Source organism: Delphinus delphis, chromosome 18, assembly GCF_949987515.2.
Source record: "Delphinus delphis chromosome 18, mDelDel1.2, whole genome shotgun sequence".
Lineage (NCBI taxonomy): Eukaryota > Metazoa > Chordata > Mammalia > Artiodactyla > Delphinidae > Delphinus > Delphinus delphis.
This window is the reverse complement of record NC_082700.1, coordinates 18,944,988-18,962,643: the sequence shown is the minus strand read 5'-3', so window position 1 is coordinate 18,962,643 and position 17,656 is coordinate 18,944,988. Positions and strand designations below refer to the sequence as shown.

The window sequence follows — 17,656 nt, the reverse complement described above, 5'->3', positions numbered from 1 at the left end:
TTAAAAAATCTCCTGAGCATAAGTTTGCTGAACCTATTAGACAGTCACTAAAAGCAGAATAACATTGTTTTGCTGACTAAAGGGTATAGATTGCTGGATGATTTTTAAAAATTGACTAACCCTCAATTTTCCTACCATAATTAATAGCTAAGTTATAGTATTTTCAATTGCCAGTTGAATAGATACACCAGCCTCAAATGTCATATTGATAAACTATAATTTGATAGACATTTTGGGCTTCCCCACAATAGCCTTTTGCTCCTGGGCCCAGAGTATAGTGGTTCCACTTCTCTCTGCCTCCTCCCCAGTCATTGGTTTCTCTTAAGAATGTGATTTCAGCAATAATGATGAAGTAATTTAGGATAAAAGTTGTTTATAATTTATTACAGAATAGTAATCCCAGTGGATTAAGACATTGTTTTCTTCTGATTACAATGATTATGATTTATGATCTCTGTTTTGTGATATATTTCTCTGACAGTAATTCAGTATGTGTACTTCTTTTAACATACCAGAGTTTGGAGAAACTGTTGACAAATAGATTTTATTTAGAAAGTGAAATATTCTACATAGGATGTGTAAATTTTGTGCTCATTTTCTATATTTTTTGAGATAATGGCATGTTGATAGATATTAGTGAAATACTAGTCATCTTTCTAATGCAGTTTTTTACAAGAAATGTATTTTTATGTAAAAGAAATCATTTGCGATTCCACTGTCCAGAGATATTTGTTGACCTAACATTTTGTTATATGCTCCTAATCTTTATTGTATACGCATACTTTTAAAAAAAAATCTTTATAATGATTTGCTATAATCTGAAATTTTCCACTTAATTGTGATATATTTTAAGGCAAAATCAGAACTACTTGTATGCCTGTGGAAATTTCAGAAAAACTATCCCTTTTGGCTAATGAGAGAAAAATCATGTAATCAGTGAATCACATCAAAAAGTTTTAGAAGTATGTTCTTTCAGAAAAACATTACTGGTTTCTGAATATATTCTTTTATAAAAATAAGGCTTACAGGTAGAAATAGGCCTGTGTGTTTCTTCAGATTTACTTGTCACCAGATGGATAATTGCTTTTATATTCTGTTTTTGTCGAACACAAAAAGTAAAGGAGAAATCAGCTGCTTTTCTCCTTCTGAAACCGGTTTTTTACAGTACTTTAAAACCTGATCTTAAAGAATGTGTTAACGCTGTAATTAAACTGTCTGACTTGTCATCTAAAAGTAAGAGTTTGCAAGCAAAATGCTATGTAGGTAAAGGTGGCAGCTTAAGTAATACTTACATTTAAAAACCTGTCTTCCACTGAATTGCTGAAATAGTGTTTAAACTCTCTGTAGCCAGATGACGTCTACTACTGTGGAATAAAGTACATCAAAGATGATGTCATCTTAAATGAGCCTTCTGCAGATGCCCCAGCTGCTCGCTACCAGACCATTGAGGAAAATATTAAGATCTTTGAGGAAGATGAGGTTGAATTCATCAGCGTGCCTATCCCAGAGTTTGCAGACAGTGATCCTGCCAACATTGTTCATGATTTTAACAAGGTGAGCCAGGTGCCCTGAACTGTAAAAGAATGCAAGTTCCTTAATTGATGCTTTTGTAGTTTCATTTTCAGTATTTGCTAATTTATTCTATTTATGGTTTACTTTTTACTTTTTAAAAAAATGGCCTTGGGTTTCTTCTGCCCTTCAAGATAAACTCCAACATTTGATGGGCTTTCTGTCTGAAGCAGACCCTCAGTGAACCTACCTTTCTTCCCCTTGCCTTGTCTGTCTTAATACACACCATATGCTGTTCTTCCTTTGCTGCTAAATTGCTTTTAGAAATTTAAATGTTTACATGGTTTAGTTTAACTCATTTTAATCCTCAGAACCATCCTATGAGATGGTCTTTCTCAATCAGGTTTCTCATCTGAACTGTAAGAACACAAAATCATTTAATTGACTTAGTTCTCTATGGATGGTAGTAACTAGTTAGTACTATTCTAGATGCATAGGAGAGAAGTTAATTTTTATATACAATAGATGGATGCCTTGGAGGGCATTAGGGTTTATAAGTGAGGGGACTGGGGACTAAGTCTCTTAATCAGGTGATAGTTTGAGTTAATTTTAATAGTTTGTTGTTATCTGATAAGAACTGTATTTACTAGTAGCAAAATTTCCTCTCCCATTACTATTTCCATTCCTACCCCACCAAATACTTGATTTGTGGAAATGCAAGTGATTTACACATTCTAATAGTACAAGTTATTCTTAAAAATCCAGTTGCTGCCTGTCTGTATATTGGTAATATTTGTACATTAATCTAATGAAAATATATCTTTTTCTTCCCAGAAATTCACAGCCTATTTAGATCTTAAACTGGATAAATGCTATGTGATTCCTCTGAACACTTCCATTGTTATGCCACCCAGGAACCTATTGGAGCTACTTATTAACATAAAGGTATAAAACTTTCAAATACTTCTTATTATTGATGCTGTTACAGCATCTTGGAATTCCTTGTTGAGAAATTAGCCCTATAGGAGCCCATCTTACTGATGGTATGGCTAATAAGCATTTTACAATGAAGAAGTAAGACTTGTGGTTTCAGGTTTTTTCCTTGTCTCTTTTCTTTTAATACTTTATATTTTGAAATTAAAATGTAATTTCTAAAATTATATTTAAGTTTTCCTAAAGGGCCAGAGAATAAATCGTAGGCTTTTAAAAAATAAGATCTGTGTTGCAACTAATCAATTTTGATGCCATAGACAATATGTAAACAAATGGGCACAACTATATTCCAATAAAACTTTATTTATAGAAACAGATGGTGGGTAGTAGTTTGCCAATCTCTATTCTGTACTATAATCTCTAAGAATTTTGTCTGCTTTCCTTGTCTGTTCAATGTATGTTTTGAGATATCTGTGTAATATATTCTTTTCCAAATGTAGGCTGGGACATATTTGCCTCAGTCATATCTGATTCATGAACACATGGTCATCACTGATCGCATTGAAAACATTGATCACCTGGGTTTCTATATTTATCGACTGTGCCATGACAAGGAAACTTACAAACTGCAACGCAGAGAAACCATTAAAGGTAATACTTTCTAATGTTAAAATGTTGGCAAAAAAGTTTGTTTTACTTCATTGTGTTAAATTAGATTTAGATGTAAGCTAGTCATCGTTACCAATACACTTGCCGTGAGTGAGAAAATAAAACTATATTGTACATTGTATAGTATTTCTAGATTTCTGAAGAGTCATCTTAATTCTAAATCTACTCTTTTCAGATAGAATAGGTGAATGTGAAATGTCATTCCCTTGAGGTGCTCTTACCTCACTTTGCATATGGCCACCCAGTCCACCTTTCCATCCTACCCCTTCGGTTGAGCTGTACTGTGCAAGGGTTCTGCTTATCCGGAGGGTCTCTAAAGTAGCTCTTCATTTGTATGCTCAGGGATCTAGGTTCTAAGCAGAGTTTGCCTTTTGGATCACATTGAAGATAACCACAGTCAGGTTAGTTCGAAAGGAATTTGGCTGAAGAATTAGGAGCATTGACACAACTAATGTAGCTTTGCCAAATCACTTCACCTTTGTTTTCTCACGTGATGACATTATCTCCCCATTTTTTTTCAAGATCATTGTAAAAATAAAATGAAAGTACACGTGACAGAGCTTTAGAAAGTAAGGAGTGCCATGCAGATACACTATGGTGTGATTTCTTTGAAATTGTGGCACCTAGTTAAAGTGCATTCCTGGCTTTCTGTTAGCACTTTTGATAATACTGTTCTCCCACATTGGGCTGGTGAGTCACCTGAAGCCTGCTGCTTGATTTCTTTCATTTTAAAATGATCTTATGGTTCATAGTTTTTTTTAAAGTCATAGTTTTACATATAATACAATTCACCCTTTTTAGTATGTAGTTCTGAGTTTCAGCAAATCACCGCCACAGTCAAGACATAGAACATTTCCACTACCTTCAGGGTCATAAATTTATATGTATGGCATTATTATTGTTACTAGCGTCTGTTAAGATACTTAGTTTAGAAAAGAGAGGGAAATTATTTTCTGCAGTGTTAAATCTACTTCTGCAGTGTTAAAAAAAAATCAAACTATAGAAGTTAATGGAATATAGAGTAAAATATTTTTTATGTCTAAATAATAACTGTGAAAATTAACATGAATATTTATTACTGAAGAATCAGAAATTTAAAAATTTTCCCTTCCAAACAGGTATTCAGAAACGCGAAGTCAGCAATTGTGCTATGATTCGGCATTTTGAAAACAAATTTGCTGTGGAAACTTTAATTTGTTCTTGAACAGTCAAGAAAAACATTATGGAGAAAAATTTAACACCACAGCATAACCCCACCCTTTGTATTTTGTGCAGTGATTATTTTTTAAAATCTTCTTTCATGTAAGTAGAACACAGGGCTTCACTGTTTTCATCTCATTAACTCAATTAAAACCATTATCTTTAAAAAAAAAAAATCTTTTTTTCTTTCCAGGTGTGGTGTCTTTTATCTTGAATTAGTAGTTGTATGAAGTCATAGGTAATAGTACACTTCACCGTAGATCTTAGGAAGAGTTTAAATTTCATTAATTCATTTATCCAGATTTTTATGTTTTAATTATGCATTTTCAAGAGGAGGGGTTATCTAATAATCATATATATGCATACGTAAAAATGGACCACAGTGACTTATTTGTAGTTGTTGCCCTGCAACTTAGTTTGTTAGAGCATTTGAGCACACATTTTAATTTTCCTCTAATTAAAATGTGTAGTATTTTCAGTGTCATATTTAACTATTTAGAGTATGATTTCCGCCTTGATGTTTTAATATCCTAGGTATCTGGTATAATAATATTTTAGAAAATGTTTGGAATTTAAGAAATAACTTGTATTACTAATTTGTATAATCTATACCTGTGCAATGGAATATAAATATCACCAAGTTGTTTGACTAAAGGACTGTGTGTTGTTTTTCCCATCTAATAAAACCAAAGAGTAATTTGGTTCTTCATATCTTGAGATAATCCATGTTAAAGAAGAAACTATTTCTTAAAAATCCAGTTCTCTGTATACAGTGGGTAAAGTCAAAGTTTTTTTAAAAAATAAAAAACTTTTAAAGTAACTACATTCTTCATGGATGCTATTAAAGTAACATCTAAGACTCAACCTTGAAAGATGCTGTTTAAACATTGTAGAATAATGCTTTTGTATTTAATGGAAGGGCTGTCATTAAACCTGAACTTTCCAAGGAACATAAAGTGCTTTCTTGAGAATGTCTTCTCACAAATGGAGCATTTTGAGTTATAGTGGTGATTCTTATATTTCTAAGGTAGTTTCCTATCTGAAATAATTTAGAATCCACCCCTATTTAAAATATCTAAGAGTAATTTCACTGTAAATTCCTGAGACAAATTCCAATTCTGAATTTAAGAAGTCAGAATTTTTAAAGCATCACAAACCCATAAAGGATTTAGTCTAGGAACCAGTTCTGGTCTAACAAGAATATTATTTGATTCCTGGCTCTTGGTTTCTTTTCAGTAACACTGTAAAAGCTTCAGGCTGGCTAGTCAGGTATTCAGAGATTGAGGATTTGTTTTAGAATCTAAGAGAATTTATTCTAATAAAATGAGAATGCTTTTCCTTACCTTCAGGGCACTGAAATTTCATAGTTTTTATGGGCTATGAACATTTAGGAGCACATTATTAATTATTCAGCAGATACTTAACTGAGCATCCTTTATATGCCCGGGACATGGCATGAAGCACTGAAGGTATACCTGTGAAGAAGAAAGACAACTGCTGCCTTAGTGGAAACTCACAGTCTAGTGAGAGGGACTGATGAATAACCAACTAATTACAATACAGTTGTGGTTGGTACTGTAATGGGGAAGAACGGGTCCAGGAGCTTTGGGAGCCTTTATGAGGGACAGTGAGATTTTTGGAATGTGAAGTACATGGGACCAGGTAATAGAGGACCTTTTATGCCATCTTGAGGACTTCCTTCAATAGATCATGGGCTGCTGTTGAAGGTTTATATTTTGGAAGGTTGTATTTTAGTTTCTGTTTTCCTACGGATGATAGTAATGCTCTATTCGTTAGGACAGATGAACTGCTGTAACAATCCTAACATCTCAGTGACTTCAAACAGTAGGATTTTGTCTGTTTTCATCATTACTTCAATGTGGCAAGAAGTCTCCCAGGGACTCACACTTGCTCATCTTGTAACAATGCCAGCTTTGAATCCTCAAACTTGCCCTGGAAGGGGAGGAGCTAGAGTGCTAAATCCTGCAGGGGTTTATAGGCAGGCCTGAAAGGCACACATCGCTTTTCCCCATTTCCATTGGCCAGAAGCTTCTCGGCCATATGACCCCAGGCCATATGGGAGATGGGGAAATGTAGTCATTGGGTGTGTCCAGGAGGAGAACCAAAATAATCTGCTGAACACAAAGCATTGTCTTTACCACAAATGGACAATTTGAATGAAATGAATGAATGAAAAAAACTCACGAGAAAATAAAGATCATCCATAATTCCATCACCCAGAAATAATCATAATAAGAAATTGAGTGTGTTTTTAAAACTGTATTATCTTACTACAATAGCAGCACACTCTTGACAGATTTGGAAAATATATAGAAACACAGGGAAAATAGAAATTATTCCACCTACCGAGAGCTCACTGGATTTTTCGTTTTTGTTGTTATTTTGGTCTATGCACTTGACTTCTGTGTCTTTACTGTTTTACAGTCTTTTCCTCCACTTAATATAAGCACTTTACAGATCGTTGAAAATTCTACATTTTAAAGGCTGCATTATATTTATCGTGGATATGCTGTAATTTTCTAATAAGTTCTCTCTTGTTGGACGTTTCAGTAATGTATGACATTTTTGCCATTAAAAATGCTGAGATGTATCCCTTATATAGAGTCAGTTGAATAGGGGTGCCCCTCTCACCCAAGCTTGGTCAGTCAGATGGTGCCCAGGAGTTTTGGAACTCCAACTGAGATTCTGGGTTATACCCTTTGAACTCATGTGCCATGCCTGAGACTGCAGTCTTGGTGTGGGCATGGGCTTGGGAAGATCGGAAGGCAAAGGAAGTGAGTGAGAAGATGACATCATCAGGCAGGCACAGAGGACTGCCTGGTTTCCCGGTGGCCTAGGCGAGACTCAGCTGTACATGCGTCCCTGCCCTTGAGTTCTGTGCGGCACTCCATCTTGTGTATGTGCGTATTTACCTAAGATTGCTCTAATCCAGCTCCTTTCCAGGAACATTGTATCCCTATTGCATGGTTGAAAGAAGAGCACACAAGTCAGAAGATTAAAATCTTTGCAAGTTGTTAGGACTGTGATCGTGATCATTCATCGGTGACACAGCAGTAAGACTCTGGCTTAAAAGGTGGAAGAAAATGAAACAATAAATGTGAGAGTGCTTTGTACAGGTCTGTACAGTTGTTGGCAGTTATGCTTTTTGTGAACCCTGATCTTATTTTTTAGTGCATATTTTTTAAATTTCTGCTTTTCCTGTATCCATTTTAGATTCTCAACACACGTTAATAAGTGGGATGCAAAAACAAAACAAAACACAGTGTTCTAAATGGTATTTATCTCAAGTAGTGCAAGTGGGGTGTAGAATATAAAGAAACTTAAAGGCAGTTGAATAATGCTGTTAACGAAAAGGAAATGGATTATGGGGAGGAACAGGTCCAGATTCCACGTTTGAATGCGGTTATGTCATACTGGCTGAATCTATAACATTCCTCGAAGGGCACATTTAATAGTTTACTAGACACCCCCTCTCCACCTAGTGAAGAGTGTTGCCCAGAATTATGTAAATCCTACTCTGATGGACAGCAGTCTTTGCACATTTAACTCTTTGAGACTCAGTAAGGGCTTCATATGTATATTTCTAAAAAGGACACGGGACATGTCCTTTTTTTATAAGGACATGTTGTTGAATGTCTCGTCCAAAGCCAATGTTTGCTTTCCTCTCTCTGGGTCTTTCTCATTCATGTATTACATGAGGAAGAAGCATGGTTTAGTCTCAGCTCTCTCACTATTTATCACTGTTAGGCTTTTATCTTATTGAGAAAATATTAATCACAATTTAAGATTTATAAATATATATATACTGTAGCCTTTATTCAGTGTGGACTCTTAATCCTTCCAGCCTTCTATTGCAGATTAGTCCTGAGAAGCAGATGGATGGGAGTGGGCTCTTGGGAGCTCAAAATCCATTTCTAAGTGGCATAAAACAAGAGCGTCCTAACTCTCTCGCATATATTTGTAAATAATTTGATGGGATTTCTATATTCAGTTTTAAGCTTATATTTGTATTCACATTTTTATTGTAGAAGTCATATAATATAGAAATGTTGATGGTAAAAAGTGCCCCCTTTTTTCTACCATCCTCTTCTCCAGTCCCATTCCCACCATTGTTAACAGTTCAACATGTAGGGTAACTTTTAGATGACCTTATTCTTGCCCTAGTCAGTAAGAAGATGAAAACACCTTCCATCTGGTCAGATGATGCTGAGGTCTTACGTGTGTTCAACTGGGAGTGTGTTCAAGAAGCCCAAGCCAGAAACCCTATCCTCTCCCCAGTCACCAAGTCCTCCACCTTCCAGCATCTTCCTGCTCTTCTGCAAACATGGCTTAACATCCACTTCACCCCTGCAATCCACTCTTCATACTGCAGCCACAACAGTCTCTTCAGAACACAAATTTGATGTTTTCTTTATGACACCCACGGCTTTAAAACACTCTCACAGCTTTCCCTGGCTCTTAGGATAAAGAGCAAATTACTTAATGCTGCATAATACAGCCCTAACCCACCTCTGCAGCCTCATCCTAACCATACTCCCCTTTGCTCTTTGCAGCCTGTCACACTGGCTCCCTTACAGTTTCTTGGTAAATGCTATTTTCCCTCTCTTGAAAATTATTCCCATTCATTCTTCACCATGCCCTTTCATTAGCTTCTAGGCAACCTTCAGAATTTAGTTCCCTTTCTCAAAGGAAACCTTCCCTGAAGCATTAGGAAAATTCTGTTTCATGATTTCACAGCATCACGTATTTCTCCTTCATGGCAGTGAAAGTGATTAAAATTTTATATTTTGTCATTGTTGCTTATTTGATTAATTCCCCCACTAGACTCCTCAACATCTTGATAGGGTGCCTGGCACGTAGTTGGAGCTCTTAATTATCTGTGCAGTGAATTAATCATTCCTCCCCATTCCACCTTCATTCCCTAGTCTAGACCACCATCACCTTTATTATGGATAATATAACATTTCCGAGTTGTCTAGATGTCTCTTCCAAAATCTACGTTGGCTTTCTCAAATCTGTCCACTCTGGATCTTTGTGAGTTGGATTAAATATAAATTTGATCATGTCTTTCTTTCATAAAGCTGCATTTAGGAAAAAATCCAAACTCTTTCCAAGCCCTAAAATTCTGCCCTCAGGAAATTTCTCTTCACCACTTTTATGTTTTCATCCTAACCTCTTCTTTTTGTTCTGGCCTTTATATAAGCTGGTGGCCCTGCCTAAAATAATTTTCTCTCTCCCTGCACCCCTTCCTCCCCACAAACAAAACATTTAGTTAATTCCTACTCATCCTTTATACCTCGGATTAAAAATCTTCTCAGAAAAAGCCACTATACCTCTTTAATTCCAATAACTTCCATGTTATTTTACTATGTCTCCCCGAAACCTTCCATTAGACTATTAGCAAAGCTTACCACTGTGTCCTCTCTAGTTGGTGTGTAATAGGTCTTAACATTAAATGAAGGAATAAACTAAATTCTTGGTCAACTAGCTAGAAAAAAAAAAAAGTTTAACATCAACTTTATTAAAACCAAATTATTTTTGGCAGACAATCTTCATCATTTGAATGGACAATTCAATTAACATTTATTGAATGAATGAGCTACATTTTGTGGATCAACTAATTCAGCTGGTGAGGGTTTTACTTGGAGGCTGTTTCATCCTGGCAGGCTCATTGTGCAAAGACATAGCCTCATTCTAAGTAAAATGTTCTGTGAGAGTCATATTAAAGTTTTTGCATGACAGAAGTGGATGACTGATATATATCCCCTAATGTTTCAAACCAAACTTACATCTTTGTCCATACTATGTCATTCCACTGAATTTGGGATCAGATGCTCTTCCACATTCAAAAGGATACCGACATTCTTTAGAGTCCCAGTGATTACCAAAAGGGGGTGATACTAACTTTAGAGACGTAGAAGGACTATTTGGTTGTCACAAGGATTGGGGATGCTATTTATATTTCCTAGGTGAAGCCAAGGATGCTAAATGTCTTAAAAGCTGGGAGTCCTGCACAACAAAGTATTGCCCTGCCTAATTTGTCAATTATACCACCGCTGGGAAGCATGGAAGGAGCCGCAGAAGAGGTTCCTGAATGCCAGAGATAAAGTTATCCATTAACACCTGCTAGATAGACCCACGCATGGTTTTCCATTTGGGCATGAATACGGCAGCTTCTTAGAACATTTCTTATAACAAACATATAATTAACCAAATACAAGTTTAGTAGCTGAACCCCACATATCTAGTTCTAACCAACTCCAGAGAACATGACACTTTAGTTAACCGTTAATTATCTGATACCCAACTCCTGTCACAAACCCAGCTGAGGCATCCAGGAAGGTGAGCTTATGAAATCTGAGAAGCAGTTATTTCTCAGGAATGAGTCTCTAGATTCTATCCTTGCAGCTAGTTGCCACTCTAGAAAGCTACCTTGAATGCCTCCTTAACTCCCCATAGAAATGCCTTCATAGAACCATAACGATATTCTCTTGACTTTTGTTGAGGATCGATAGAAATAAAAATGAGCCAAAAATGTCTCTTCAACTTTTATAAAGGTTTTATTGAAAAAAATTGTAATATTTTAAATCTAAATATTCTTTAATGTTAGGAAAAAATTTTTCTCATACTTGCTGATATTAGATAATAGGGCTAAATTAATTATTTATTTCCCTTTTGCCTTGATTGCTGGGAAACTCAGAGCTCCCATTGTGCTCAATTAGATTAATTGCTTTTAGCCTAGGTTCTCCTGTAGTATGTAACCCTTTCAGTAGTTGGCTCATGCTCTGTTGTGTATTTTATTTTTTTATTTTCTATTTTTTAACATTTTTATTGGAGTATAGTTGCTTTACCTGTTGTGTATTTTAGATCAAATTTCCATGCAATAAAATGTACATGTGTTTAATACAGTGAATTTTGACAATTTTGTATGTCTGGCTTAACAATCATCAGAGCAACTTCATTCCCCCAGAGAGTTCCCTTGTACCCCTTTCCAGTCAATTTTTCCTCCATCGGCTGCAAGTACTTTCTGATTTCTATGACCATAGATTAGTTTTTGGCTGTTCTTGAACTTTACTTGAATGGAATCAGAATTTGTAATCTTTTAGTCTGGCTTTTTTCACTCAACATAACGTTTATGATATCCACATTGTTGCATGAATCAGTACTTCTTTTTAATTGCTGAGTAGTATTTTACTTTTAAAAATATACTGTAATTTGTTTATTTCTTCTGTATATGGATATTTTTGTTGTTTCCAGTACTCGCTATTATGGATAAAGTTGGTATGAATATTCATATACAGTTCTTTGTGAATAGCTCATGTTTTAAAATCTTTGTTTAATGATTTCATTATGAAAGTATCTTTATTGTAAACCTCACATCTGGATGGGGGGCGGGAGTGAAAATATAGCAGTGCCAGTATGATTAGATTTACAGTCATAACTTAAACACTAAAAACAACTTATAAGTTTTAGTTTCCCATTGTTTTAAAATTGAAGGCCAAGCCAAATATGTAACTTATCCCTTCAGATAAACTTCTGCAGTTTGAATAGCTTCTCTTTTAAATTCACTTTAAGCTATAGGTTGCTATCTTTTCACATCTTCATTTTACTTGTCCAATAGGCATACCAGATTTAACATATTCAAAGCCAAACTTAATCCCCCGCCCCTGCCAAAAAAAAAAAAAATCTAGCCCTTCCATATTCTCACCTCAATTCTCTTCCCAGTTGCTCAGGCTAAAAATGTGGCGTCATCTTTGATTCCTCTCTTTTTCATAAACCTCGCACCTAAGTCGATTAGCAAACCTGGTGTGCCCTACCTTCAAAATACAGATAATCAGGAATTCATCCACTTGTCACTCTCTCTACTGCTAACATAGTCAAAGCCACTGTCATCTCTTGCTTGGATTAGTGAAATTTCAAGCCTCCTAACCAGTCTTCCTGCTTCTATTATTTGTTGCTAGAGCCTGTTCTAAACAGAGCAGCTAGAGTGGTCTTTCTCCATCTCAGTTACGTCAGTCACTCCTCTGCTCCAATCCCAACATTTTCATTCAGAATAAAAGCCAAAGTTCTTATGATGGTCTACAAGGCCATAAGTAATCTGGCCTCCCAGGACCTTTCTTTACATCACCTACCTCTCCGCTTTCTCATTCCTCTCCAGTCTCATGGCTGCCTCACTTTCCTTTGAACTCCCAAGAGCAGTCCTGCCTCAGAGCTTTTACACTGGCTGTTTCTGGGCCAGGAATTCCGCTCCTCCCACCACCAGCCCCTACCTATAGCCCAAGGCTCACTGCCTTACTTTATCCATGTCTCTACTCAGCTGTCACTTCATTAGATAGGTCTTGCCTGATCACCTTTTCTAAAGAGAATCCCACTTTCACCCTCAATGCCAGCAATGTCTATTTGTATTGTATTCTTAGCCCGACGCAGGCCAGACCACAAAGACTACTTCAAGTTTGAGGATGGGCAAAAATGATGACAAGAGCTTGACTGAAGATTCCTGAAACAGCTAATAAGCAATGCAAAGAATAACTAAGAAAGTGACTGGGGACAATTTCCCACAGCCTCTCTCATTTTCTCATGGAGGCTCCTCTGGGATTTGGTGGTCTCCACAGCCCACTTGGAGTGAGAGGTCCACCAGGGGGAGAAGCACAGAACTATGGGCTTTGCCTCACCCACCTCCTTTCACCCCCCAGCCATTCAACAACCAGAAGCAACCTATACTATCTTATTCTGCTGCGAAGTGAGACAGATCATCAAGGCTTTGTGCCTGGGTGTCCTTGTGGCTTTGACAGTCTTGCCTTATCTATGCCTGCACTCCAGTAGGATCTAAGAGTTTTCTAGCCTGCCCTGTTAGGAGCCATGAATTACCACAATGCCTTACTTTCTCCATGATTCTTATTATCACCCAACCTATTATATATTTATTCTGTGCCTATTTGTTGCTTGTCTCCCCAAGTAAACGTAAGTTCATGAGAACAGAGATTTGACTCTTTTCGTTCACGCTGTATGCCCTCCCCAGTACCTAGAATAGCACCTGACACATAATAATAAATATTTACTGAATGAATTTTGTTCAGTGTATTTAACGTGGTTCTATGTAGTCTCCTAAATAATTGGCATCACTGTATACACTTCAGTGGCTGTTGATATCAAACAAAACCTCTCTTGGCTTTTTTCTTTCCTTTGAGTTTCAGAATGTTACTTAGGGGTTGGAATGGCCATGGGAATGTAAGCTGCATACACCTCACACTGGGCACTGGTTTTGCTGCCATGTTAGGAAAGAGAGCTGGGCACTGGGTCTTCAGTAGCCAGAGTATAAGAAAATTTATTTTCTTATTTAATATCTAAAAGTTCAAATTACCTCTAATCTAGGGACTTCTTGAATAAGATCATGCTGATTCACACTGGAGAATAAAAGATGGCAAAGAATGTACTGAGATTCAGACTGATTCACAAGTAAAAGGCCTCTTGGAAGCAACATTCTGGGAAAGGTCCCGCTTGCTCAAAAATCTGAATGTTTTGGGGTCCGAATGAGTGTGAATGGTACGGAGACTCAAGCTAGAAACTCTAGCTTCTCATTGATTCAGTCCAACAAATAATTCTAGTATATCAGATACTCCCTTCAAATATGTAATCCTGACTGTGATCTATTTTTTTTTTAAGTCAACATCGTCTCTATAGTAAAATATTTTCTACTAGATGACCCAGAAAATCCAGCTCCCTGGTGGTCAGTAGGTAGCATTCATTGAGCACCCATGTGTGTAGATTACAGCACTAAACTCTGACCTAAGGGAGTCTGCAATTTCTATCTGCCTGTGGGTATTGGTTGAAAGGAAAATAATAAGCTTACCTCTCTTTCCCTGTAAGTCTCATTGCTTCCAGTGCAAGAAAAGATGTTGACTAATACAACTGTTTTATAGATCATCTCTTTTTGTAATACAGAAACAGCTAAAATTTCTTTTGCGGATTTTGATAGAGTATTTGATATTGACCTAATACCAGTTTGATATTACATCAGCTCATTTTGGAGCCAAGGGTGGATCTCATGCCTGGGAGGGTAGTGAATCTTGTATATCTGACTTATCTTCCCCAAATACTCAAAGACCATGGTCAGGAAGATGGTTACTATGGCTCTCGTAAGAAAAGGGCATTCCACACCAAATTCTGGTCAGAAATAATAAACATGGAAAACGGAATAATGAGCTTTTTAAGAAGCCATGTATAGGGACTTCTCTGGTGGTCCAGTGGTTAAGAATCCGCCTTCCAATGCGCGGGACATGGGTTTGATCCCTGGTTGGGGAACTAGGATCCCACATGCCGTGGAGCAACTAAGCCCGTGGGCCACAACTACTGAGCCCGTGTGCTTTAGAGCCCTGCGCCACAACTAGAGAGAGGCCTGTAGGCCGCAACGGAAGATCCCACGTGCCGCAGCTAAGACCCCATGCAGCCAAATAAATAAATAAATAATGAAAAAAAAGAAGCCATGACACATAAAAACTGAATGTTCAAAGTCAGATATTCATGTGGCTCCTGTGAAGGGCTTTGCTAAATTAAACAAGTCTGGAATAGATTAACTCTAGGCAGAGGGGTTTGGCCAAGGATGAGGAGGCCCATCTCTGGTTGATCACAGAGCCACACAAACAAGGCAGGTAAGGAGAATTTTTTAAAAAATATTTATTTATTTATTTATTTATTTATTTTGGCTGTGCCGGGTCTTAGTTGAGGCATGCAGGATCTTTGTTGCGGCATGCAGACTTCTTAGTTGCAGCATGCATGCGGGATCTAGTTCCCTGACCAGGGATCAAACCCAGGTCCCCTGCACTGGGAGCGTGGAGTCTTACCCACTGGGCCCAGTAAGGAGAATTTAAACCAGCACAGAAAAGTCACAGATAGAGTTCAAACCAGAAAAACCCTAAACAACACAACAAAACATACAAACAAAAAAAAAACACAAGTTAATTGGCAGAAACTTACTTATTTCAACTTTGATGACTGTCAATGCAGTTCACTTAGAACGATGAACTTCAGACCAGGTACGACCCCTTGACTAGTTATTTCACAAAGAATCAATCCTTAGAAGATGGAAGGTCCTTTCTTCTGTAAGTCATGCCTTACCCAGAAGTCACAGGCTTCTTGGAATGCCTATTAAAAATCCAAGATCTCCTGGAAATGACTTTGAAACACAATTTTCAATACTATTGACCCACCCAGCCATTCCTAGATGTACAGATTGTACGGTCACATGCTGTGTGACTGGAACAGAGGACCAGGAGGAGAGAGCAGGAACAGAAGAGACACTTTTGCTGTTGACCACTACTTTTTGTCTTTAAAGGTCACATACGTCTTTGACTTTTAATTATGGAAAATTTCTAATACAGACACAAAAGTAGAAACAATAGTATAATAAATTCTCATGAGCTCATCACTCAGCTTTACCTGTTAGCAATATTTTCTTTTCCATTTCATCCATCTCTCCCTTATTTTATTTTTATTTCTGTAGGAGTATTTTAGCAACTCTCAAACATTATATCATTTCACCCATAAATACTATATCTCTTTTCTTATTTTAGCAAAAGTCACAATACTGTTATCCCCATCCTCAACAAAATTAACATTAAATATTTTTATCATCTAATATATATCTAGATCTATGTTCAGATTTCCTCAGTTGGCTTAAAAATGGCTTTTGATAGTTGGTTTGTTTGAATTGGGATTCAAGGAAGGTCCACACTTTGCATTTGATTGCTATATCCTTTAAATCTATTTTTTTAATTTATTTTAACATCTTTATTGGAGTATAATTGCTTTACAATGGTGTGTTATAAATCTATTTTAATGAGTTCATCTCCCCTTCTCTACCCTCCTGACATTCATTGATTGAAAATTTGGGTCAAATGTCCTGTAGTATCTCCTAAATTCTGGATTTTTCTGATTGTGTTTCCATGGTGTCATTTAAAACTTTCCCATATCCCCTATATTTTTTGTAAACTGAGTTATTTTGGCAAGAACACTTCATTAACTGTGCTGTAATCTTCCTATTGCATCATGTTAGTAGGAAGTGATAGCTTGATCGATGGGTTAAAGTACGTTTCTATAATTTTATTTAAAACTCTTAATTATAATATACTACATTCACTGTGGAAAAACTAGAAAATGCAGATAGCAATAAATAAGGAAATAAAAAGCAAGCATATTCCCACAATTCAAAAAAGACTACCATTTACATTTGGTATATGTCTTTCCAGGTTTTTTCTGTTTTGACTGATTAATCTTGAAACTTTCTCCTTTCTCTCCCTTATTAGACTAATGCTGCCCTTTTAAATATCATCCAATAAATCCTTCAGTTAACGAATATTTGGGGGTGCCTATTATTATTATTATTATTAATGATACTAGAAAGAAGAAAGGATGGGAGGAAGAGTGCAGTTTGAGCACCTGTATGTAGCAGTGCTTTTACATTATGTTTTACTTATCTTCACATGACCTTCTCAGAGAGGAATTATAGTCCCATTTTATAAAAGAGGAAATTGACACTCAGGCCTCCTGGAGTCTTTAACTCTGAGTCCAGAGTCCTGAAGACTTCTGATTCAAATCCAAAGTCCTAACATTCATTTCCTTCCTGAATTTTGTGATACTGATAACAAACAGGACCATTCTATCTAGTCAGTTAAAAATGTACTTGATGGGCATGGAAAAACGTAATCGTTGCTTAAAATGCTTGAGAGATTTTATTTGATCTTTAATTTAGCAAGGCAAACTCATTTAGGCATGAAAACAAAGTGCAGAAAGTTCTCTATTTTTCAGAGATTAAAAAAAAAGCTTTGCATGTTTTCAATTTTCTACTTCATCTTTACTGTTTATATCTTTTCTTGTGGTAGTGATAGTTAAGAGTCTTTAACTTAAAGTAGGTAAAAGAACGGAAAAGTGGATAAAAATCTATGATGGAGGAGATTGGGTTTGGTGCTATCTATAAATCCTGAGTCATACCAATTCTTACATGAGTTAATTCAAAGAAGCACAGAATTTTAGAACTGGAGGGTATTTTAAAGCTCATGTTCTGGAACATTCTTAATATATAACAAAGAGACTAAAACCCCAATGGGTTCAGTGATTTTCCTCAGGTCACTCAACTGCTTTGATGTCAAGACATGACTTGAACTCAACATCTTTGACCTTCAGTTGTATGTCGCCACTGTGTGAGTTTAACGCATTTTGAGAATTTTTCCCTCTATGAACAGAAGGAAATGCTTAAACAATCTTTTCATTACACTTAGGGAGGGCACTGGGGTTACCGGATTCAGAAGCATGTCCTACAGTTGTAAAA

General features: G+C 36.6%; 1 protein-coding gene across 1 annotated transcript in view; it reads left to right on the top strand.

The window, feature by feature from the left end:
* Positions 1-11,245, top strand: part of ITM2B (integral membrane protein 2B) — a 30,958-nt gene extending 19,713 nt beyond the window's left edge. The window contains exons 3-6 of the mRNA XM_059996223.1: positions 1,348-1,554; positions 2,344-2,454; positions 2,943-3,093; positions 4,230-11,245. Coding sequence (XP_059852206.1) covers positions 1,348-1,554; positions 2,344-2,454; positions 2,943-3,093; positions 4,230-4,315 — 555 coding nt within the window. The 3' untranslated portion in view covers positions 4,316-11,245. The remainder of the gene's footprint in view (positions 1-1,347; positions 1,555-2,343; positions 2,455-2,942; positions 3,094-4,229) is intronic.
* Positions 11,246-17,656: the final 6,411 nt, after the last annotated feature.